The sequence below is a fragment of the Coregonus clupeaformis genome, chromosome 24 (genome assembly GCF_020615455.1).
Source record: "Coregonus clupeaformis isolate EN_2021a chromosome 24, ASM2061545v1, whole genome shotgun sequence".
Taxonomy (NCBI): Eukaryota; Metazoa; Chordata; class Actinopteri; order Salmoniformes; family Salmonidae; genus Coregonus; species Coregonus clupeaformis.
The window spans coordinates 14,293,987-14,318,788 of record NC_059215.1 but is presented as its reverse complement, the minus strand read 5'-3'; the positions used below and the strand labels follow the sequence as shown (position 1 = coordinate 14,318,788).

The 24,802-nt window shown below is 41.9% G+C and overlaps 2 protein-coding genes across 2 annotated transcripts; both read left to right on the top strand.

Annotated features, from left to right (window-relative positions):
- Positions 1–1,459: 1,459 nt before the first annotated feature.
- Positions 1,460–14,777, top strand: LOC121537981 (45 kDa calcium-binding protein). The gene is made up of 7 exons (XM_041845677.2): positions 1,460–1,679; positions 1,989–2,346; positions 9,579–9,715; positions 12,459–12,572; positions 12,825–12,983; positions 13,209–13,384; positions 13,660–14,777. Exons 2-7 carry the CDS (start codon positions 2,027–2,029, stop codon positions 13,834–13,836), a joined length of 1,083 nt encoding a protein of 360 aa, XP_041701611.1. The 5' UTR covers positions 1,460–1,679; positions 1,989–2,026; the 3' UTR covers positions 13,837–14,777.
- A 2,499-nt stretch (positions 14,778–17,276) lies between these two features.
- On the top strand, positions 17,277–22,851 carry LOC121538420 (coiled-coil domain-containing protein 42-like). The gene is made up of 7 exons (XM_041846400.1): positions 17,277–17,354; positions 17,503–17,604; positions 17,725–17,869; positions 19,421–19,471; positions 19,722–19,915; positions 20,154–20,318; positions 22,768–22,851. The coding sequence occupies exons 1-7, from the start codon at positions 17,277–17,279 to the stop codon at positions 22,849–22,851; spliced, it is 819 nt and encodes a 272-aa protein (XP_041702334.1).
- The last annotated feature ends 1,951 nt before the right edge of the window (positions 22,852–24,802 follow it).

Genomic DNA, 24,802 nt, shown 5'->3' with positions numbered 1-24,802 from the left:
CTTGCGGTTTTAGCAAGAAAATAATAACTGATTCGATAAATTGAACGAAGGGTCTACATGTTTCGACTTTCACAGTGAATGCTTTTGTTTATACGTTTTGTGCGAATTGAACATCGCCAAATCCATCATTATAAAATATTGCGCGTATTTAATGCAACCCTTGCTGTTAATGGATCGCAAAGCAGCATTCAACTGAGCTAAACGTTTGGAACAAGTTAATTTTCTCATCTATAGCCTAAGAACGCATATTACGTGCAAGTTAGCTTTTTTAGCTCACATCTGAAGGCTACATCCGTATTCTACTGCGGATCGCTAAAATATCCGAATGATTATGATCACACTTCCTCAATTCAAATATTATGGCGACACTATACCAAAGATGGTTTGGTATGGTTTCAAAACTTGGGACCCAAACTCGAGTTATCAGTGTAGCCTGTTATCGCCTGGACTTCTTGAAATATCTTCACGCCTAGAAAAAACCTCTAGGCTTCCGTCATAACTCTCAAGTTGTAGAAAAGAAATGAAACAATTACAGGGGGCAGTTTGGAAAAAACGATTCCCGTCCGAATCATCCTCTGGAATAACGGACATTCTGGGGTAATAAATATATAACCAACGTTCTCTAGTAATACTAATCCCGTGCGAATAGGGCTATATCCTTAATAATAACTCCTCCAGAATTAAGCATTTCTTGCAGTAAAATTATACACCAAATGTAGGCAATATTTGGACGGGAACTGGAGTGGAGAAATATGATTTCTTTCTGCATCTTGAGAGAATGCAACGCTCAGTTAGATACCATCTGTAGAGGTGCTGTCTTCATCATAAAATCATAATAAAAGCCTATAGTATTTCAACCACATCAAATAAGCATCGAAGCCGAACTGAAATGTTATCAGAAACACATTGGGTCGTTTTCACAGCTTTATTTTTCATTGGAACCGGTCAAATTGATGTCATTTGGATATTTTGCACAGAAAATGTTTTCCGTAAAAAAATGTCTTTATTGTATTTTCTCCCCAGTCCCTAAACCTCCGCGAAAGATTACGAGAACACGTTAACAATGTCAACTAGATTGAAGCGTTCATTCTATCGATCTATTACATTATTCTGTTGAGAAAGGGTTTATTTAGTCTTCTAGGGCAACATAATGACAAAAGAGAAGCTACATGTATCTAATTATAGACAAGTTGACGAACAAATAGCCTACCAAAATGTCGGAAATTATAAACAGAAACATATCTTTATCAGGAAACAACGTAAAAAATCGTTCTGCAGTCTTTGACTGTAGCCTATAGCGCATGTTCTATATTTGTGGTTTAGGGTTGGGTTCGGCCCTCAGATTTTCACTTTGTCACATTTATTCGGCGGTTGCGGATGGGTTATTAGCAATTGCGGGCGGGTGAGGGTGAACAAACAGCTGACCCGGGCACCACTAGTCTGTGGATCGATTCGGCAGCTAAAGTCTAAAGAGGAGGGTCTGTTCGTGCGTGAACATTGGAGTAGCCACGTGTACAGGAAATAGAACCAATCTGACAGTTGTGGTTGGTCGGTTTGTTTTTCTCGTACGACTATGCGTTCTTGTCATTGTTAGCTAGCTAGGTAGGCTATCTCTTCCATTTCCTGCCATTTATTCCCGAGCTGCGTTACAGATTTGTGTCGTTGGAGCTCAAAATCAGGTAGGTCAACCTTGGCGAGGCAGCTGTCCTCATACGCGATTAGCTATAGCTGTCTGTTATGTAGCTAGCTAACGTTAACTGTGTGCTGCCTTGTTAACGTTAGCTTAATGTGAGTGTGCATCATTTAAAGCACTTCCGGATATGACCTGGCTGGCTAGTTATAAACGTTTTTAAAGCATTGTGTTAGGCTTTGTAGCTAGCTAACTAAAATGTAGCTAGTAAGAACACTAGCTAATGGTAATCAGTGATGATGGAAGGTAGCCACATGGCAAACTTACCCAATGTTGTGTTGACATGTGTGTTAATCAGCCTTTGAGCAAGCAAGGACATTGAACTTGGAAGAAGCCATGGCAATGTACTGCAGGACGGCTTGGTGTAGACACCTTCTGGCTGTGTCCATGGCCCTGTTCTGCCTGCTCCACAACACCATGGACGTCCATGCCCGGCCAGCTAACATGTCAGCCTTGAAGGACAAAAACAACCCCACGAGTAAAGAGGAGAATGAGATCCTTCCCCCAGACCATCTAAATGGGGTGAAGCTGGAGATGGACGGTCACATCAACAAGGGCTTCCATCAGGAGGTGTTCCTGGGTAAGGAGATGGAGGAGTTTGAGGAGGACTCCGAGCCCAGGAGGAACAGGAAGAAGCTCATTGACATCTTCAGCAAGTAAGTGGGGATGACTGGTGTTCAATTTCATGACTCATGAGTCATGTACAGCTGACTACTTTCAACTCTCTGATTTGAGTACATTCACCTGATGATGACACAGCATTAGCTTTTTAGTGTGTCTGTGTTGGATTTTTTCACCATAATATAGCCTTTATTTGCATTTGACTGTGTGAAAATGCAAGGTTGTAATTGTGATCAATTGTTGAGTCCACTTTTCTTAGGGGGAGTTTGGGTCATATCTATGTACAGTTGAAGTCGGAAGTTTACATACACCTTAGCCAAATACATTTAAACTCAGTTTTTCACAATTCCTGACATTTAATCCTAGTAAAAATTCCCTGTCTTAGGTCAGTTAGGATCACCACTTCATTTTAAGAATGTGAAATGTCAGAATAATAGTAGAGCAAATTATTTATTTCAGCTTTTATTTATTTAATCACATTCCCAGTGGGTCAGAAGTTTACATACACTCAATTAGTATTTGGTAGCATTGCCTTTAAATTGTTTATCTTGGGTCAAACGTTTCGGGTAGCCTTCCACAAGCTTCCCACAATAAGTTGGGTGAATTTTGGCCCATTCCTCCTGACAGAGCTGGTGTAACTGAGTCAGGTTTGTAGGCCTCCTTGCTCGCACACGCTTTTTCAGTTCTGCCCACAAATGTTCTATAGGATTGAGGTCAGGGCTTTGTGATGGCCACTCCAATACCTTGACTTTGTTGTCCTTAAGCCATTTTGCCACAACTTTGGAAGTATGCTTGGGGTCATTGTCCATTTGGAAGACACATTTGCGACCAAGCTTTAACTTCCTGACTGATATCTTGAGATGTTGCTTCAATATATCCACATAATTTTCCTTCCTCATGATGCCATCTATTTTGTGAAGTGCACCAGTCCCTCCTGCAGCAAAGCACCCCCACAGCATGATGCTGCCACCCCCGTGCTTCACGGTTGGGATGGTGTTCTTCGAATTTTCCTCCAAACATAACGATGGTCATTATGGCCAAACAGTTCTATTTTTGTTTCATCAGACCAGAGGACATTTCTCCAAAAAGTACAATCTTTGTCCCCATGTGCAGTTGCAAACCGTAGTCTGGCTTTTTTATGGCGGTTTTGGAGCAGTGGCTTCTTCCTTGCTGAGCGGCCTTTCAGGTTATGTTTATATAGGACTCGTTTTACTGGATATAGATACTTTTGTACCCGTTTCCTCCAGCATCTTCACAAGGTCCTTTGCTGTTGTTCTGGGATTGATTTGCACTTTTCGCACCAAAGTACATTCATCTCTAGGAGACAGAATGCGTCTCCTTCCTGAGCGGTATGACGGCTGCGTGGTCCCATGGTGTTTATACAGATGAATGTGGTACCTTCAGGCATTTCGAAATTGCTCCCAAGGATGACCCAGACTTGTGGAGGTCTACACATCTTTTTCTGAGGTCTTGGCTGATTTCTTTTGATTTTCCCATGATGTCAAGCAAAGAGGCACTGAGTTTGAAGGTAGGCCTTGAAATACATCCACAGGTACACCTCCAATTGACTCAAATTATGTCAATTAGCCCATCAGAAGCTTCTAAAGCTATGACATTTTCTGGAATTTTCCAAGCTGTTTAAAGGCACAGTCAACTTAGTGTATGTAAACTTCTGACCCACTGGAATTGTGATACATTTGAAATAATCTGTCTGTAAACAATTGTTGGAAAAATTACTTGTGTCATGCACAAAGTAGATGTCCTAACCGACTTGCCAAAACTATAGTTTGTTAACAAGACATTTGTGGAGTGTTTGAAAAACAAGTTTTAATGACTACAACCTAAGTGTATGTAAACTTCCGACTTCAACCATAGCCTATACACATCCAGTTAAAGACGTGCTCCAGAACTTTGGCGACTAAGTATTTTTTTTTTTAAACCTTCCGCTTTGGGCTAGATGTGTCAATGTCTAGTTCATACATGCATAATCTATGTGCAGAATTACTGTCTTACCTCAATTAGCCACAAAATCCCTAGTTGAAAGCAACAGTTTTTCTGGAAGCTGTGCTGCACCATTTCCCCTACATTTCCCCTCACACGGGCCAGCCCCCTAGCAATTACAATTCTAGATAATGAGCTTCAGCCCCGTGCCATTTGAGCGAGAGAGAGCAATGACGTGGTGCACATCTGCACATACCCTACATGACAAAGTATGTGGACACCTGCTCGTCGATCATCTCATTCCAAAATCATGGGCATTAATATGGAGTTACCTTTGCTGCTTTAACAGCCTCCACTCTTCTGGGAAGGCTTTCCACTAGGTGTTGGAACATTGCTGCAGGGACTTGCTTCCATTCAGCCACAAGAGCATTAATGAGGTCGGCACTGATGTTTGTCGGTTAGGCCTGGCTCGCTGTCGGTGTTCCAATTCATCCCAAAGGTGTTCAATGGGGTTGAGGTCAGGGCCAGGTCAGGTCAATGCAGGCCAGTCAAGTTCTTCCACACCATTCTCGCGTTGTGCACGGGGCCATTGTAACGCTGAAACAGGAAAGGTACTTCCCCAAACTGTTGCCACAAAGTTGAAAGCATAGAATTGTCTAGAATATCATTGTATGCTGTAGCGTTAAGATTTCCCTTCACTGGAACTAAGGGGCCTAGCCCAAACCATGAAAAACAGCCGCAGATGATTATTCCTCCGCTACCAAACTTTACAGTTGGTACTATGTATTGGGGCAGGTAGCGTTCTCCTGGCATCCGCCAAACCCAGATTTGTCAGTCGGACTGCCAGATGGTGAAGCGTGATTAATCACTCCAGAGAACGCGTTTCCACTGCTCCAGAGTCCAATGGCAGCGAGCTTTATACCGCTCCAGCCAACGCTTGCTGCTCGGCCATGGAAACCCATTTCATGAAGCTCCCAACAAACCGTTATTGTGCTGACGTTGCTTCCAGAGGCAGTTTGGAACTTGGTAGTGAGTGTTGCAACCGAGGGCAGACTATTTTTACGCGCTACACGCTTCAGCACTCGGATGTCCCGTTCTGTGTGCTTGTGTGGCCTACCCCTTCGCGGCTGAGCCGTTGTTGCTCCTAGACGTTTCCACTTCACAGTAACAGCACTTACAGTTGACAGGGGCAGCTCTAGCAGGGCAGAAATTTGACGAACTGACATGTTGGAAAGGTGGCATCCTATGACGATGCCGCTGCCAATGTTTGTCTATGGAGATAGCATGGCTGTGTGCTCTATTTTATACAGCAACAGGTGTGACTGAAATTGCAGAATTCACTAATTTGAAGAGATGTCCACATACTTTTGTATATAAAGTGTATGTGATGTAGTACACAATTTTCGATGACCACTTTTGGCTTTTACTTTCAGAACTACTGGCTAAAAAGTATACAAAAGTATCAGAAAATCTCTTTAATGTGTACACCTTTCATGCACCGGTTCCAATTTCAAAGAATAGGGCGGCATAAACAAATAGGCTATCTGTTATGATAAGCAAAGCAGTGTTCCTGAGAACATGGACGTGAGTGCACATGTAAGAGATAAGCCACAGCAGTCTAAGGAAATACCTGTCCTCATCTACCCCATACTGGGTAAGCTAGGTGCCATGTAGTAAAAGCTAGGAGGCTGATTTATAAATACTGTTGATGAGAAACAGTCCAGAGATTTTAGTCCTACTTGTCACCCTTGACAAATTTCCACTTGCCAGAAAAGCAGGTTCCTTGACAAATCCTCACTACCGTTCCATTATTTTACCCTATATGTACAGTTGAAGTCGGAACACTTAGGTTGGAGTCATTAAAACTTGTTTTTCAACCACTCCACAAATTTGTTGTTAGCAAACTATAATTTTGGCAAGTCGGTTAGGACATCTACTTTGTGCATGACACAAGTAATTTTTCCATCAATTGTTTACAGACATATTATTTCACTTATAATTCACTTTATCACAATTCCAGTGGGTCAGAAGTTTACATACGCTAAGTTGACTGTGCCTTTTAAACAGCTTGGAAAATTCCAGAAAATGATGTCATGGCTTTAGAAGCTTCTGATAGGCTAATTGACATCATTTGAGTCAATTGGAGGTGTACCTGTGTATGTATTTCAAGGCCTACCTTCAAACTCAGTGCCTCTTTTTAGCCCCGTGTAGCTCAGTTGGTAGAGCATGGCACTTGCAACGCCAGGGTTGTTGGTTCGTTTCCCACGGGGGGCCAGTTTGAAAAAAAATGTATGCACTCAATTAACTGTAAGTCGCTCTGGATAAGAGCTTCTGCTAAATGACTAAAATCTCAATCTAAACTCTCTTTGCTTGACATCATGGGAAAATCCAAAGAAATCAGCCTCAGAAAAAAGATTGTTGACCTCCACAAGTCTGGTTCATCCTTGGGAGGAATTTCCAAATGCCTGAAGGTACCACGTTCATCTGTACAAACAATAGTACACAAGTATAAACACCATGGGACCACGCAGCCGTCATACCGCTCAGGAAGGAGACGCGTTCTGTCTCCTAGAGATGAACGTACTTTGGTGCGAAAAGTGGAAATCAATCCCAGAACAACAGCAAAGGACCTTGAGAAGATAATGGAGGAAACGGGTACAAAAGTATCTATATCCAGTAAAACGAGTCCTATATCAACACAACCTGAAAGTCCGCTCAGCAAGGAAGAAGCCACTGCTCCAAAACTGCCATAAAAAAGCCAGACTACGGTATGCAACTGCACATGGGGACAAAGATTGTACTTTTTGGAGAAATGTCCTCTGGTCTGATGAAACAAAAATAGAACTGTTTGGCCATAATGACCATCGTTATGTTTGGAGGAAAATTCGAAGAACACCATCCCAACCGTGAAGCACGGGGGTGGCAGCATCATGCTGTGGGGGTGCTTTGCTGCAGGAGGGACTGGTGCACTTCACAAAATAGATGGCATCATGAGAAAGGAAAATTATGTGAATATATTGAAGCAACATCTCAAGATATCAGTCAGGAAGTTAAAGCTTGGTCGCAAATGGGTCTTCCAAATGGACAATGACCCCAAACATACTTCCAAAGTTGTGGCAATATGGCTTAAGGACAACAAAGTCAAGGTATTGGAGTGGCCATCACAAAGCCCTGACCTCAATCCTATAGAACATTTGTGGGCAGAACTGAAAAGTCGTGGGAGAGCAAGGAGGCCTACAAACCTGACTCAGTTACACCAGCTCTGTCAGGAGGAATGGGCCAAAATTCACCCAACTTATTGTGGGAAGCTTGTGGAAGGCTACCCGAAACGTTTGACCCAAGATAAACAATTTAAAAAACTGAGTTTAAATATATTTGGGTAAGGTGTACAGTGAGGGAAAAAGTTATCTGATCCCCTGCTGATTTTGTACGTTTGCCCACTGACAAAGAAATGATAAGTCTATCATTTTAATGGTAGGTTTATTTGAACAGTGAGAGACAGAATAACAACAACAAAATCCAGAAAAACGCATGTCAAAAATGTTATAATTTGATTTGCATTTTAATGAGGGAAATAAGTATTTGACCCCCTTTCAATCAGAAAGATTTCTGGCTCCCAGGTGTCTTTTTATACAGGTAACGAGCTGAGATTAGGAGCACACTCTTAAAGGGAGTGCTCCTAATCTCAGTTTGTTACCTGTATAAAAGACACCTGTCCACAGAAGCAATCAATCAATCAGATTCCAAATTCTCCACCATGGCCAAGACCAAAGATCTCTCCAAGGATGTCAGGGACAAGATTGTAGACCTACACAAGGCTGGAATGGGCTACAAGACCATCGCCAAGCAGCTTGGTGAGAAGGTGACAACAGTTGGTGCGATTTATTCGCAAATGGAAGAAACACAAAAGAACTGTCAATCTCCCTCGGCCTGGGGCTTCATGCAAGATCTCACCTCGTGGAGTTGCAATGATCATGAGAACGGTGAGGAATCAGCCCAGAACTACACAGGAGGATCTTGTCAATGATCTCAAGGCAGCTGGGACCATAGTCACGAAGAAAACAGTTGCTAACACACTACGCCGTGAAGGACTGAAATCCCACATCGCCCGCAAGGGTCCCCCTGCTCAAGAAAGCACATATACATGCCCGTCTGAAGTTTGCCAATGAACATCTGAATGATTCAGAGGAGAACTGGGTGAAATTGTTGTGGTCAGATGAGACCAAAATGGAGCTCTTTGGCATCAACTCAACTCGCCGTGTTTGGAGGAGGAGGAGGAATGCAGCCTATGACCCCAAGAACACCATCCCCACCATCAAACATGGAGGTGGAAACATTATGCTTTGGGGGTGTTTTTCTGCTAAAGGGACAGGAAAACTTCACCGCATCAAAGAGACGATGAACGGGGCCATGTACTGTCAAATCTTGGGTGAGAACCTCCTTTCCTCAGCCAGGGTATTGAAAATGGGTCGTGGATGGGTATTCCAGCATGACAATGACCCAAAACACACGGCCAAGGCAACAAAGGAGTGGCTCAAGAAGAAGCACATTAAGGTCCTGGAGTGGCCTAGCCAGTCTCCAGATCTTAATCCCATAGAAAATCTGTGGAGGGAGCTGAAGGTTCGAGTTGCCAAACGTCAGCCTCGAAACCTTAATGACTTGGAGAAGATCTGCAAAAAGGAGTGGGACAAAATCCCTCCTGAGATGTGTGCACACCTTGTGGCCAACTACAAGAAACGTCTGACCTCTGTGATTACCAACAAGGGTTTTGCCACCAAGTACTAAGTCATGTTTTGCAGAGGGGTCAAATACTTATTCCCCTCATTAAAATGCAAATCAATTTATAACATTTTTGACATGTGTTTTTCCGGATTTTTTTGTTGTTATTCTGTCTCTCACTGTTCAAATAAACCTACCATTAAAATTATAGACTGATCATTTCAGTGGGCAAACGTACAAAATCAGCAGGGGATCAAATACTTTTTTCCCTCACTGTATGTTAACTTCCGACTTCAACTGTAAAAGGATTGACTGTGTTGGAAAAACATAAAAGCTGAAATCGTTGAAAACATATTTTGAGCTAAGGTTGCATCTTTCTCAGTTATAGAACTATACCAAATTATCTTGGTTTCGGGATCTGGGTTTCGGGCTGAGGCAGATATATGATAGTGGATTTTAATAAACTACTTGAACTTGATACTCCATTTGAGTGTTTGTGTTTTAAAACGCTGACTGTAAGTCATTTGTATTAGAGCTTCTGCTAGCTAAATGACCAAAATGTCAAACTGAAGATCTGCAAGTCTGCTTTCCTCCCTACCATTTTCAGGGTGGACTTTAATAAAGACAAGAGCGTCAGTGCCAAGGAGATGCAGCGCTGGATCATGGAGAAGACAGAAGAACACTTCCAGGAGGCTGTGAGGGAGAACAAGATGAGCTTCCATGCTGTGGACCCAGATGGAGATGGTAAGAGAGAGTACCCACTTATCTGGGTCTTATTCATTAGGCACGAAATGTAAGAAACTGACTGAAACAGGGTGCGGTTACCTTAGGGCTGGGTGATATATCGAATTAACCTTTCTAAAAATACAGTTTTTATGTCTCAACTACCCAAATTGCACACAGAGCAGAAACTAACTACTAAAACACTACAATGAACATTGATTCTGGAAAATGTATGCTCAGTTTGTCACACGCGGTACCACGTACCGCTAGCAGTGTTTTATAAATGTGCAATAAGCATAAAACACAATCATATAAGGAATTGGCAATTCATTCTCATTCTGGGAAGTAAGGTAGGCCACTTGATTTCAACATCTGAACAAAGTGGACAGGCTAGCATGCTGTTCAAACAGTTGGAGACGGACAGAAGGGTGTGTTCATAACAATTCAACTGTTCTACCTTGTTAGATAGAAAATAGATCCAAGTTGGCTAAACTTAAACTATAAAGATTAGCTGGCTACTCACTAGCACGTGGACTTGTGCTTGAGAGATTGTTTATGAGACCTGTGTTAATTGTCTATAATGCCTGCTACAAATACTATTAAAATACATGTTAAATACTTTTGAAGTAAAATGACTACAGGTTCATCTGCCTCACCTAAAGCCCATTCTGGTGGGAAGCTGCTATAGCCCACCAAGTGCTAACAGTCAGTATCTGGATAACATGTGTGAAATGCTTGATAATGTATGTGATATCAATAGAGAGGTATACTTTCTGGGTGATTTTAAATATTGACTGGCTTTCATCAGGCTGCCCACTCAAGAGAGAGCTTAAAACTGTTAACTAGTGCCTGCAACCTGGTTCAGGTTATCAGTCAACCTACCAGGGTAGTTACAAACAGTACAGGAATTAAATCATCAACATGTATTGATCATATCTTTACTAATGCTGCAGAAATCACTAATGAATACCACCCTGATACACAGCCATAGTGGTCACCTATTGATTAAGAGCAATAAGTTTGTTACCAACACTGCAATCCGGTTTTCGAGCTGGTCATGGGTGCACTTCAGCCACGCTCAAGGTCCTAAACGATATTATAACCGCGATCGATAATAGACAGTACTGTGCAGCCGTCTTCATCGACCTGGCCAAGGCTTTCGACTCTGTCAACCACCGCATTCTTATTGGCAGACTAAATAGCCTTGGTTTCTCAAATGACTGCCTCGCCTGGTTCACCAACTACTTCTCAGATAGAGTTCAATGTGTCAAATCGGAGGGCCTGTTGTCTGGACCTATGGCAGTCTCTATGGGGGTGCCACAGGGTTCAATTCTTGGGCCGACTCTTTTCTCTGTGTATATCAATGATGTCGCTCTTGCTGTTGGTGACTCTCAGATCCACCTCTACGCAGACGACACCATTTTGTATACATCTGGCCCTTCATTGGACACTGTGTTAACAAACCTCCAAACGAGCTTCAATGCCATACAACACTCCTTCAGTAGCCTCCAACTGCTCTTAAACACAAGTAAAACTAAATGCATGCTCTTCAATCAAACGCTGCTGGCACCCGCCCACCCGACTAGAATCACTACTCTCGACGGGTCTGACCTAGAGTATGTGGACAACTACAAATACACCTAGGTGTCTGGTTAGACTGTAAACTCTCCTTCCAGACTCACATTAAGAATCTCCAATCCAAAGTTAAATCTAGAATCGGTTTCCTATTTCGCAACAAAGCCTCCTTCACTCATGCTGCCAAACATGCCCTCGTAAAACTGTCTATCCTACCGATCCTTGACTTCGGCGATGTCATTTACAAAATAGCCTCCAACACTCTACTCAGCAAATTGGATGTATTCTATCACAGTGCCATCCGTTTTGTCTCCAAAGCCCCATATACTACCCACCACTGTGACCTGTACGCTCTTGTTGGCTGGTCCTCACTACATATTCGTCGCCAAACCCACTGGCTCCAGGCCATCTATAAATCACTGCAAGGCAAATCCCCGCCTTATCTTAGCTCATTGGTCACCATAGCAACACCCACCCGTAGTATGCGCTCCAGCAGGTATATCTCACTGGTCATCCCCAAAGCCAACACCTCCTTTGGCTGCCATTCCTTCCAGTTCTCTGCTGCCAATGACTGGAACAAATTGCAAAAATCTCTGAAGCTGGAGACACTTATCTCCCTCACTAACTTTAAGCATCAGTTGTCAGAGCACCTTACCGATCACTGCACCTGTACACAGCCCATCTGAAATTAGCCCGCCCAACTACCTCATCCCTATATTGTTATTTATTTTGCTCATTTGCACCCCAGTATCTCTATTTGCACATCATCTCTTGCACATCTATCATTCCAGTGTTAATACTAATTGTAATTATTTTGCACTATAGCCTATTTATTGCCTTACCTCCATAACTTGCTACATTTGCACACACTGTATATATATTTTCTGTTGTATTTTTGACTTTATGTTTTGTCTGTGTTGTTGTTTTTATTGCACTGCTTTGCTTTATCTTGACCAGGTTACAGTTGTAAATGAGAACTTGTTCTCAACTGGCTTACCTGGTTAAATAAAGGTGAAAAAAAAAATAATAATAATAAATGATGTCCTACTTTTAGGCCTTTGAACTGATCTGTGTGGGCCACTATACATCTCATACCTGATGACAATACAGCACTGTTTCTCACAACCGGCTCAAAATTCTTCCTACACAGTCAAACTCCAGTCCCTTAACTTATCTATACTCCTCATAGGACATGTGACGTGGGATGAATACCGGGTGAAGTTTCTGGCCAGCAAAGGATTCAACGAGAAGGAAATGGCTGACAAGATAAAGAACAGTGAAGAACTGAAGGTGGACGAGGAGAGTAAGTTAGTCCACCACAATATAATCTGCGCCACACCACTTTAGCTGTAGTCCATGCATTTCTTCTGGTTAATCAGGAGTTCCTGCTTTTCTTACCACATCCTAACATACTGTTGTTGAAATTGACCTACCCCCAAACCAATGTCCTGACCACGTCCCTGATAAGTATTTTTCATTTTACTCTGCCAATAATGCTTGTATTGAATGTGTCTCATTGGACAATCAAATTACTTCATTATTTGACTCCCTGCAGCCCAGGAGGTGCTGGAGAGTCTGAAGGACCGTTGGTTTCAGGCTGATAACCCCCCAGCCGACCAGCTGCTGAACGAGGAAGAGTTTCTCTCCTTCCTGCATCCCGAGCACAGCAAAGGCATGCTCAAATACATGGTCAAGGAGATCGTTCGCGACCTCGGTATGTACTTTCTAAACATGATTTGAATTCAGTTTCAGTTAGTATGTATGCATAAGACCATAACTAGGTTTTTGTGAAAACAATGATTGAATAAGAAAATGAGAATTGATTAAAGTACACAGAATAAATACATAAATTGTGGATGACCATGATCAACCATGAAAAGCTTTACTATCTAATCTAATGGTGTCTGAGTGTGATATTTATTTTGTGTTGTTTTTAAAGACCAGGACGGTGACAAGAAGCTGACTCTGTCTGAGTTCATCTCCCTGCCCATGGGCACCGTGGAGAACCAGCAGGCCCAGGACATCGACGATGACTGGGTACGAGAGCGGAAGAAGGAGTTTCAGGAGGTCATCGATAGAAACCATGACGGCATCGTGACCATGGAGGAACTAGAGGTGGGTGTCGTGTCAGAAAAATCCATAGCTACTTAACCCTACAAAGGCTAGGTTTATGATGGGTCGTAAAGGCCTGTATGTAAACACAGACTGAAGAAATATCATAATGTCACAGAGAACTCTTTCCACTGGGTACACTGCAGGATCTTGTATAGGATAGAGTCATTTTACACTTGCAGAGTAAACCATGAACATTTTAGACTCACTGATAAACATGGAACTCACATTTCCTTCCTTTTACCCTGTCTCTCCCTCATGCCATCACTACTCTCCAGGAGTACATGGACCCTATGAACGAGTTCAACGCGCTGAACGAGGCTAAGCAGATGATCGCTGTGGCCGACGAGAACCAGAACCACAATTTGGAACTGGAGGAGATTCTCAAGTACAGCGAATACTTCACTGGCAGCAAGCTCATGGACTATGCCCGGAATGTACATGAGGAGTTCTGAAGACAAGCTGACAAAACCCTCCCTTTCCCTTCTAATGTGGGCATCCTCATAAGTGTGCTCTAAGGACAGGTCTGTCTTATTGATGGAAAGAAAAGCCTGATGTTCTAGTGTGCAATTATGTGTTTAAGTCCTAGCCCCATCCTTCATTTCTGGACAGTCAGCCTCTTCTAAACATCAGATTTAACCATTGCCGAAGTCTGCCTTCTGTCTACAGTGGGACTTAAGTTGCATTATCTCAAGTATGATGATGCATTTTGGGTTTTCAGTGCATTCTAGACACTGCGTCAACTTCATGATTAATTTGTGTTGATGATATATTGTGAAATTTATGTCTGAGGAATTGGAACAAGATTAATTTTTTTCCCTCTAGTGAAGTAGTCGAGGTGTAAGGACAACTTACACAATCGGGCCTACAATATTTGTAGTAGTGCAGAACCGCTCTGTTTTTACTGCAAAATGATTTAACTTGCATAACTATAAACAATGTAAATACCTTCATTCTTTGGATTTACCATCACATTCTACAGTTCTACATTTCACAATGTTGCTCGGAAGTAACTGGTCTTAACCAAGGCATCAATCATATTGACCACTGAGCTGAACCCCAGTAACCACTATACTCTCCACACTCACTGACTACATGCTTGCTGCCCTTGTAAACAGTTGTTTGACATTTGTCTATTTGGTAAGAAGGTTACACTGCTATGTCCTGATACGTGTTGATGATTCTCTGATCCATCCTGTTCTTTAAAATTAGTGCTTATATATGTTGTAATTATGGGGTTTTAACCCTCTGCTGCAATAATGTCTAATTGTTTCCATACATTTGTTTGCCTTTGCGTCTATAATTCCAACTGGGGTTGTGCATTTAAGTATCTCCAAAAATATGTAAACTCTGTTAAATATCTGATACAATCATTACAAATTAATTAGCAAGTTAACATGGATCTGATCGTTTTTGATGCACAAAAAATATGTCAAATAACTGAAAGTAGAGAAAAGAGTTGAGATTGTAATCGGGGTTGGGGAAATATATTTAGTTTAGAATGTTTTTGCAGGATTTTGACACGAGGTACTTTGCCCATGTCAATTGTCCATATCTTCGTTTAATGTTTGAGACTGGTGTAAGAAATTAACTTATTTATTTATTTGTTGTTATTGTTTTGTTTTCTCTCAAAGCAGTTACGTCAGTCCGTAAAAAAAAAAATCTGATAGTTTCCCAGTGTTGTACTTTTTAGTTTTTCATTACTTATTTGTTTTATCCAGTTTATGCTAATTTTGAACTTAAATACCAGATGGATATTATTTGTCATTGAGATATCTCTTATTTCTTTGTGGATCTTCTCGATTCAGCCATGTTCGTACCCCTTGTCGTGTTTTGACAAAGCTCTGTAATATACACTACCGTTCAAAAGTTTGGGGTCACTTAGAAATGTCCTTGTTTTGAAAGAAAAGCAAAAAAATTTGTCCATTAAAATAACATCAAATTGATCAGAAATACAGTGTAGACATTGTTAATGTTGTAAATGGCTATTGTAGTTGGAAATTGCTGATAAAAAAATGGAATATCTACATAGGCGTACAGAGGCCCATTATCAGCAACCATCAGTCCCGTGTTCCAATGGCACGTTGTGTTTGCTAATCCAAGTTTATAATTTAATAAGGCTAATTGATCATTAGAAAACCCTTTTGCAATTATGTTAGCACAACTGAAAACTGGCCTTCTTGAGACTAGTTGAGTATCTGGAGCCTCAGCAATTGTGGGTTCGATTACAGGCTCAAAATGGCCAGAAACAAATAACTTTCTTCTGAAACTCGTCAGTCTATTCTTGTTCGGAGAAATTAAGGCTATTCCATGCGAGAAATTGCCAAGAAACTGAAGATCTCGTACAACGCTGTGTACTACTCCCTTCACAGAACGGCGCAAACTGGCTCTAACCAGAATAGAAAGAGTGGGAGGCCCCGGTGCACAACTGAGCAAGAGGACAAATACATTAGAGCGTCTAGTTTGAGAAACAGACACCTCACAGGTCCTCAACTGGCAGCTTCATTAAATAGTACCCGCAAAAAACCAGTCTCAACAGTGAAGAGGCGACTCCGGGATGCTGACCTTAGAGTTCTAGGCCATATCTCAGACTGGCCAATAAAAATAAAACTTTAAGATGGGAAAAAGAACACAGACACTGGACAGAGGAAGATTGGAAAAAAGTGTTATGGACAGACAAATCGAAGTTTGAGGTGTTCGGATCACAAAGAAGAACATTTGTGAGACGCAGACCAAATGAAAAGATGCTGGAGGAGTGCTTGATGCCATCTGTCAAGCATGGTGGAGGCAATGTGATGGTCTGAGGGTGCTTTGGTGGTGGTAAAGTGGGAGATTTGTACAGGGTAAAAGGGATCTTGAAGAAGGAAGGCTATCACTCCATTTTGCAACGCCATGCCATACCCTGTGGACGGCGCTTGATTGGAGCCAATTTCCTCCTACAACAGGAGAATGACCCAAAGCACAGCTCCAAACTATGCAATAACTATTTAGGGAAGAAGCAGTCAGCTGGTATTCTGTCTATAATGGAGTGGCTCATCACAGTCACCGGATCTCAACCCTATTGAGCTGTTGTGGGAGCAGCTTGACCGTATGGTACGTAAGAAGTGCCCATCAAGCCAATCCAACTTGAACGTGAGAGGTGCTTCTGATATCCTGTCATCTCATTGAAATTATAAAAGAAAAAGCTCATGCTATCAGAATGTGACAAAGCTTTAGCTATACGTTGTATTCCAGATTAAAACAAATATTTCTTATCAATCTCTGACCATAGTCTGTACCCTAATGTTTAATGCGTCCATAAATGTATATTTCAAAATTTTAGCACACTAACTTGATGGCCAATAGTTCTCCGCTAGGCGTTTCAAATTATACAACTTTTACTGGAGCTTGCCATGAGTGGAGCTTGCCAGAAAACAAGCAATTTTATTTTGTCCATCATTCTTTCTATTCTGTTTTTATTTGTAATAGTTGTAGTTGCTATGAGACCTCTTATTTTCTGACTGAATTATGTGAACCGCATTGGTTTTCTAAAACAATAGTCAAAACAATAACATAAGCCTCATTAGACCTTGAATTATATATTTTCTTGTATATGAAAAATATTATTAGTAGACTTTAAACATGTCAGTAAATTAGTCCGACTATTTCAAAAGCTATTTTGGCAAGAACCTTCAAGACCACCTATTGTGAGTAAAAATGTGACATTTAACCTAGACATTTTAGGAACTTTCTCCTTAAATGTTAGCAGCTTCTATCTGTTACATGAATATACTTTCTTCTACCTACCCAAATGCAAACCATGAGCCTTCTGCTAATGATAATGTTATGTTAAGGAATAAGATGGTCAATCACCACCAACCATTTTGACAGGAAGGCCACGTCCGCCGGAGATGAGATGCTGTCTCCCTCCTCCCGTCTCCTGCAGAAGAGGCGGGAGGCCACGGAGGTCCACAAAGCTATGAAACTGCAAGGAGTGGGGAAACCTATTTCAAGAAATTTGGCTCAATGTACCTAAAACAAGTCCTGGCAATAAAATGGTAAGACAAAAATAGTACATCTAAGTCACCAGACAATCCTCCTCCTGTATGATAGTCTCCCTTTACATTCTGTTTGGGTTTCAGGATTTTGAGTCAACTCTCAGAGCCATGAGAATCCGCAAGGATGAGCTCATAGAGGGGGGCCAGATGAAGGAATATCTGCAGAAATTTGACAACTTTCTTAAGGTACTGTCATAGCTTCTGAACATCACTTCTTAGTCTAAACAATGTAGTCTACCGATCAGTCAGACTCAGAGATGAATTGGTCATACTCTTCCATGACCTCTCTGAGATAAACTTGTCGAGCTGTTAGGAAAGCCGGCCGAGAGAGGGAAGAGGGAACTGACTAATCAGAAGCAGGTGGACATGGTCACTCTACAGGAGGATACCAAATCTCTCATCAAAGAGAGGGACTGTCTGAAGAAACGAGTGCAGAAGAATGGCATCTACAGTGAGGGAAATAAGTATTTGATCCCCTGCTGATTTTGTAGGTTTTCCCACTGACAAAGAAATGATCAGTCTATAATTGTAATGGTAGGTTTATTTGAACAGTGAGAGACAGAATAACAACAACAAAAAATCCAGAAAAACGCATGTCAAAAATGTTATAAATAGATTTGCATTTTAATGAGGGAAATAAGTATTTGACCCCTCTGCAAAACATGATTTAGTACTTGGTGGCAAAACCCTTGTTGGCAATCACAGAGGTCAGACGTTTCTTGTAGTTGGCCACCAGGTATGCACACATCTCAGGAGGGATTTTGTCCCACTCCTCTTTGCAGATCTCTCCAAGTCATTAAAGTTTTGAGGCTGACGTTTGGCAACTCAAACCTTCAGCTCCCTTAATCCCTATGGGATTAAGGTCTGGAGACAGGCTAGGCCACTCCACGACCTTAATGTGCTTCATTGTCATGCTGGAATACCCATCCACGACCCATTTTCAATGCCCTGGCTGAGGGAAGGAGATTCTCACCCAAGATTTGACGGTACATGGCCCCGTCCATCGTCCTTTTGATGCGGTGAAGTTGTCCTGTCCCCTTAGCAGAAAAATACCCCCAAAGCATAATGTTTCCACCTCCATGTTTGACGGTGGGGATGGTGTTCTTGGGGTCATAGGCAGCATTCTTCCTCCTCCAAAACACGGCGAGTTGAGTTGATGCCAAAGAGCTCGATTTTGGTCTCATCTGACCACAACACTTTCACCCAGTTCTCCTCTGAATCATTCAGATGTTCATTGGCAAACTTGAGACGGGCCTGTATATGTGCTTTCTTGAGTAGGGGGACCTTGCGGGCGCTGCAGGATTTCAGTCCTTCACGGCGTAGTGTGTTACCAATTGTTTTCTTGGTGACTATGGTCCCAGCTGCCTTGAGATCATTGACAAGATCCTCCCGTGTAGTTCTGGGCTGATTCCTCACCGTTCTCATGATCATTGCAACTCCACGAGGTGAGATCTTGCATGGAACCCCAGGCCGAGGGAGATTGACAGTTCTTTTGTGTTTCTTCCATTTGCGAATAATCGCACCAACTGTTGTCACCTTCTCACCAAGCTGCTTGGCGATGGTCTTGTAGCCCATTCCAGCCTTGTGTAGGTCTACAATCTTGGCCCTGACATCCTTGAAGAGCTCTTTGGTCTTGGCCATGGTGGAGAGTTTGGAATCTGATTGATTGATTGCTTCTGTGGACAGGTGTCTTTTATACAGGTAACATGCTGAGATTAGGAGCACTCCCTTAAGAGTGTGATCCTAATCTCAGCTCGTTACCTGTATAAAAGACACCTTGGAGCCAGAAATCTTTCTGATTGAGAGGGGGTCAAATACTTATTTCCCTCATTAAAATGCAAATCAATTTATAACATTTTTGACATGCGTTTTTCTGGATTTGTTTGTTGTTATTCTGTCTCTCACTGTTCAAATAAACCTACCATTAAAATTATAGACTGATCATTTCTTTGTCAGTGGGCAAACGTACAAAATCAGCAGGGGATCAAATACTTTTTTCCCTCACTGTACCCCCGTTACCTGGATAAAGTGGTACAGGCCAGTGAACAGGCAGGTCATAATGGGGTTTAGAAGCACTCTGTGGTAGTGGTTGATTTGACTGGCTTTCACAGACAAAACAACCACTAGCCCCTAGGCAATTTTATCTGGCAGGATTGGATAGCTGTAAGCAATACGGTGGTGAGTCCAACTTGCCAGGTGGAATAGTGTAGCAATATTGCTGACACTTGTCCAATCATCTTAGGTCTATACAAGTGCCTAGGCCATAGGTGCTAGGGGTAGATTTTTTTCTCTCTAAGTTTCAGAGGCCAGACAGGTGATGTCTCGCTACGACACGTTGATGCTGACCCGGGAGGACCTGGTGCAGACTACCCAGCAGAATCAGGACAGCACAGAGAAGGCCCGAGCCCAGCTGGCCCGCTTCATGGAGCAGAGCAACGACACTCTGGCCCAGCTACAGTGCCAGCTGGACAAGGCCCGCGCTGAGGGCATCATCTGGGTGAGACATGAGATGATCACTCTCCTTATAATGTGTATTTTATGGTGATTTATCTCTGAGGGACACAGTTTCCAGGACACAGATGAATAACGCTAGTCCTGGACATAAAAGCTGACTCAATGGCGATCCACCACTGAACCTCCCGGTTTTAGTCTGTGTTGGGGAAACCAGCCAGGTTACTAAGAGAGTCTGAGATCTAAGAGGATCAAAGGATTACCATTTCTTTCTTGATATACAGGAATCAAGATGGGCCCACATTCAGGACACAGCTGCCAAGACGACACTTCTGTTGGGCACAATCAAGATGGCCACTCTCAATCTGTACCAGAGCGTGTGCAAGAGGGCCAAAGACACTAGGGAATTACCTGTTGCTCCAGAGGACACTCCTAAGCAGCAGGAGAAGGTACCATAGGCTACTGTGCTGCTGTAAAGTCATGACTCAGCATTACTCTGTTTGTGCAAAGTTGAGGGTCACTAGACTTGAATGTTCATAATATTTACGTCAGACACGGATGGTTATTGTATCGTGTGAAACACTTTGACTTCCTGATGTTGTGGGATTCTCTCTGGTGTTTACAGAACATTGGTGCTGTGACATTAGGATTTCAGAGCCTGTTTAGAGAAAGCAGTTGAAGCAGTAGAGCAAAGGATTACAATGTATGAGAAGAAACGAGAGGCTGCAGTATTGCCGGCAACATTGATGATGATTAGGAGTATATGCTGCATGGGTTGTTAAGGTATAAGTGTATGAAAGTGTGTATTCTTATTTTACAGTGGGGAAAAAAAGTATTTAGTCAGCCACCAATTGTGCAAGTTCTCCCACTTAAAAAGATGAGAGAGGCCTGTAATTTTCATCATAGGTACACGTCAACTATGACAGACAAATTGAGGGAAAAAAATCCAGAAAATCACATTGTAGGATTTTTAATGAATTTATTTGCAAATTATGGTGGAAAATAAGTATTTGGTCACCTACAAACAAGCAAGATTTCTGGCTCTCACAGACCTGTAACTTCTTCTTTAAGAGGCTCCTCTGTCCTCCACTCGTTACCTGTATTAATGGCACCTGTTTGAACTTGTTATCAGTATAAAAGACACCTGTCAACAACCTCAAACAGTCACACTCCAAACTCCACTATGGCCACGACCAAAGAGCTGTCAAAGTACACCAGAAACAAAATTGTAGACCTGCACCAGGCTGGGAAGACTGAATCTGCAATAGGTAAGCAGTTTTGTTTGAAAAAATCAACTGTGGGAGCAATTATTAGGAAATGGAAGACATACAAGACCACTGATAATCTCCCTCGATCTGGGGCTGCACGCAAGATCTCACCCCGTGGGGTCAAAATGATCACAAGAACAGTGAGCAAAAATCCCAGAATCACACGGGGGGACCTAGTGAATGACCTGCAGAGAGCTGGGACCAAAGTAACAAAGCCTACCATCAGTAACACACTACGCCGCCAGGGACTCAAATCCTGCAGTGCCAGACGTGTCCCCCTGCTAAAGCCAGTACATGTCCAGGCCCGTCTGAAGTTTGCTAGAGTGCATTTGAATGATCCAGAAGAGGATTGGGAGAATGTCATATGGTCAGATGAAACCAAAATATAACTTTTTGGTAAAAACTCAACTCGTCGTGTTTGGAGGACAAAGAATGCTGAGTTGCAACCAAAGAACACCATACCTACTGTGAAGCATGGGGGTGGAAACATCATGCTTTGGGGCTGTTTTTCTGCAAAGGGAACAGGACGACTGATCCGTGTAAAGGAAAGAATGAATGGGGCCATGTATCGTGAGATTTTGAGTGAAAACCTCCTTCCATCAGCAAGGGCATTGAAGATGAAACGTGGCTGGGTCTTTCAGCATGACAATGATCCCAAACACACCACCCGGGCAACGAAGGAGTGGCTTCGTAAGAAGCATTTCAAGGTCCTGGAGTGGCCTAGCCAGTCTCCAGATCTCAACCCCATAGAAAATCTTTGGAGGGGAGTTGAAAGTCTGTCTTGCCCAGCGACAGCCCCAAAACATCACTGCTCTAGAGGAGATCTGCATGGAGGAATGGGCCAAAATACCAGCAACAGTGTGTGAAAACCTTGTGAAGAGTTACAGAAAACGTTTGACCTGTGTCATTGCCAACAAAGGGTATATAACAAAGTATTGAGAAACTTTTGTTATTGACCAAATACTTATTTTCCACCATAATTTGCAAATAAATTCATTAAAGATCCTACAATGTGATTTTCTGGATTTTTTTTTCTCATTTTGTCTGTCATAGTTGACGTGTACCTATGATGAAAATTACAGGCCTCTCTCATCTTTTTAAGTGGGAGAACTTGCACAATTGGTGGCTGACTAAATACTTTTTTTCCCCACTGTATATTTATGTAATTCATTCGTTGAGCTGTTCTTGTCTATTAATGTTCTGTATTATGTCATGTTTTATGTGGACCCCAGGAAGAGTAGCTGCTGCTTTTGCAGCTTCTAATGGGGATCCTAATAAAATACTACTCATTAACCACTCACAGGATAGGGCATTGTGCATCACAGGGAATAGATTGGGGGAACAACTAGAAATTATTATCATACTGATATCTGTGCAGGTCATGACAGTTGTGCAGTGCTCTGATGCATAGTTTACCTGTCTCCTCCTTTTTCTGATCAAGGGGATTCTCTTAATCTGCCATAATATATAGCAGATATCATACAGACATTTACATAAATTGTGAATCCTCTATATTACTCATTCATCAACTCTGTAATTAGACATATCTGGTAGCCAGAGGGCATTTCAACTACTAGTACAAGCAAATGAAAACTAATGTGTCTGTTATTGGACAGTTCTTGTCTGACAGATCCAGACATTCCTAGCCGATCTGATCGCCCTTTGGGAGGAGGTGAGCATGCCGGATCAACCAGGGCCAACTGGACACAAATAGAAGTATCCAATTCAATCTATAGAGCTGTTTTGTATGAAAGTATATATTCTACGCTATATTTAGCTTATTAACAAAAAGCATTATTGACCTGATCAGATCAAAGTAAAATTAAATATATATTTTGAGACACTACATGGATAGTGCATTTTTGGGCAAATTTGGGATTGACCAGTTGGCAAAAATACAGTACCACAATATACATCTTAAAAACCATTGTATTGCCTATATGATGATTAAGGTGTGTTGTCTGTTTCATGTAGCACTTCACATTATAATAGTAGGATTGTATGAATGACCATAATCTTACCAAAACCATCAACTCTTATATCCAACATCTACTCATGAATCACCATCAGATTCAACACAATTCACCAAATTAATTCAAGGTTGACGGGAGCCTATCAATAGGCCTAAGGTTGTGATGAGATGATTAACACGTGATTGATGTGTGGAATCTGTGAACAGCACTTGTCAAAGTCAAGGGCTTTTGACAAGCGCCTCAGTGACAGGCTGGAGAAAAACACAAAAGATTAATGTTGGCAAATGGCAATGTCAGACGTTTCAGACATTGCCATCAACAAATTAATTATTTTATCTGTATTTTTTAACAAACAGAAACACATAAAACATTTATAACAGAGACAAACTCTGTTCAGGGTAATTTCCAATGTATAGACAAAATAATATGATAAAAGCAAATGAATAAAAGGTAGTGTCTATTATACAATTTCATTAGCAGAAGTACTGTACCCATCAAAAGTTTGGACACACCTACTCAATCAAGGGCTTTTCTTAATTTGTACTATTTTTTACATTGTAGAATAATAGTGAAGACATCACAACTATGAAATAACACATATGGAATCATGTAGTAACCAGAAAAGTGTTAAACAAATCAAAATATATTTAATATTTGAGATTCTTTAAATAGCCACCCTTTGCCTCGATGACAGCTTTGCACACTCTTGGCATTCTCTCAACCAGCTTCATGAGGTAGTCACCTGGAATGCACTTCAATTAACAGGTGTGCCTTCTTAAAAGTTTAGTTGTGGAATTTATTTCCTTAATGTGTTTGAGCCAATCAGTTGTGTTGTGACAAGGTAGGGGGGACATACAGAAGATAGTCCTTTTTGGTAAAAGACCAAGTCCATATTATGGCAAGAACAGCTCAAATAAGCAAAGAGAAACGACAGTCCATCCTTACTTTAAAGACATGAAGGTCAGTCAATACGGAACATTTCAAGAACTTTGAACGTTTCTTCAAGTGCAGTCACAAAAACCATCAAGCGCTATGATGAAACTGGCTCTCATGAGGATCGCCACAGGAATGGAAGACCCAGAGTTACCTCTGTTACAGAGGATATGTTCATTAGAGTTACCAGCCTCAGAAATTGTAGCCCAAATAAATGCTTAACAGAGTTCAAGTAACAGACACATCTCAACATCAACTGTTCAGAGGGGACTGTGTGAATCAGGCCTTCATGGTCGAATTGTTGCAAAGAATCCACTACTAAAGGACACCAACAATAAGAAGAGACCTGCTTGGGCCAAGAAACACGAGCATTGGACATTAGACTGGTGGAAATGTGTCCAAATGTGAGAATTTTTGGTTCAAACCGCCGTGTCTTTGTGAGATGCGGTGTGGGTGAACGGATGATCTCTGCATGTGTAGTTCCCACCGTAAAGCATAGAGGTGTTATGGTGTGAGGGGTGCTTTGCTGGTGACACTGTCTGTGATTTATTTAGAATTCAAGGCACACTTAACCAGCATGGCTACCACAGCATTCTGCAGTGATACGCCATCCCATCTGGTTTGGGCTTAGTGGGACTATCATTTGTTTTTCAACAGGACAATGACCCAACACACCTCCAGGCTATGTAAGGGCTATTTTACCAAGAAGGAGAGTGATTGAGTGCTGCATCAGATGACCTGGCCTCCACAATCCCCCGG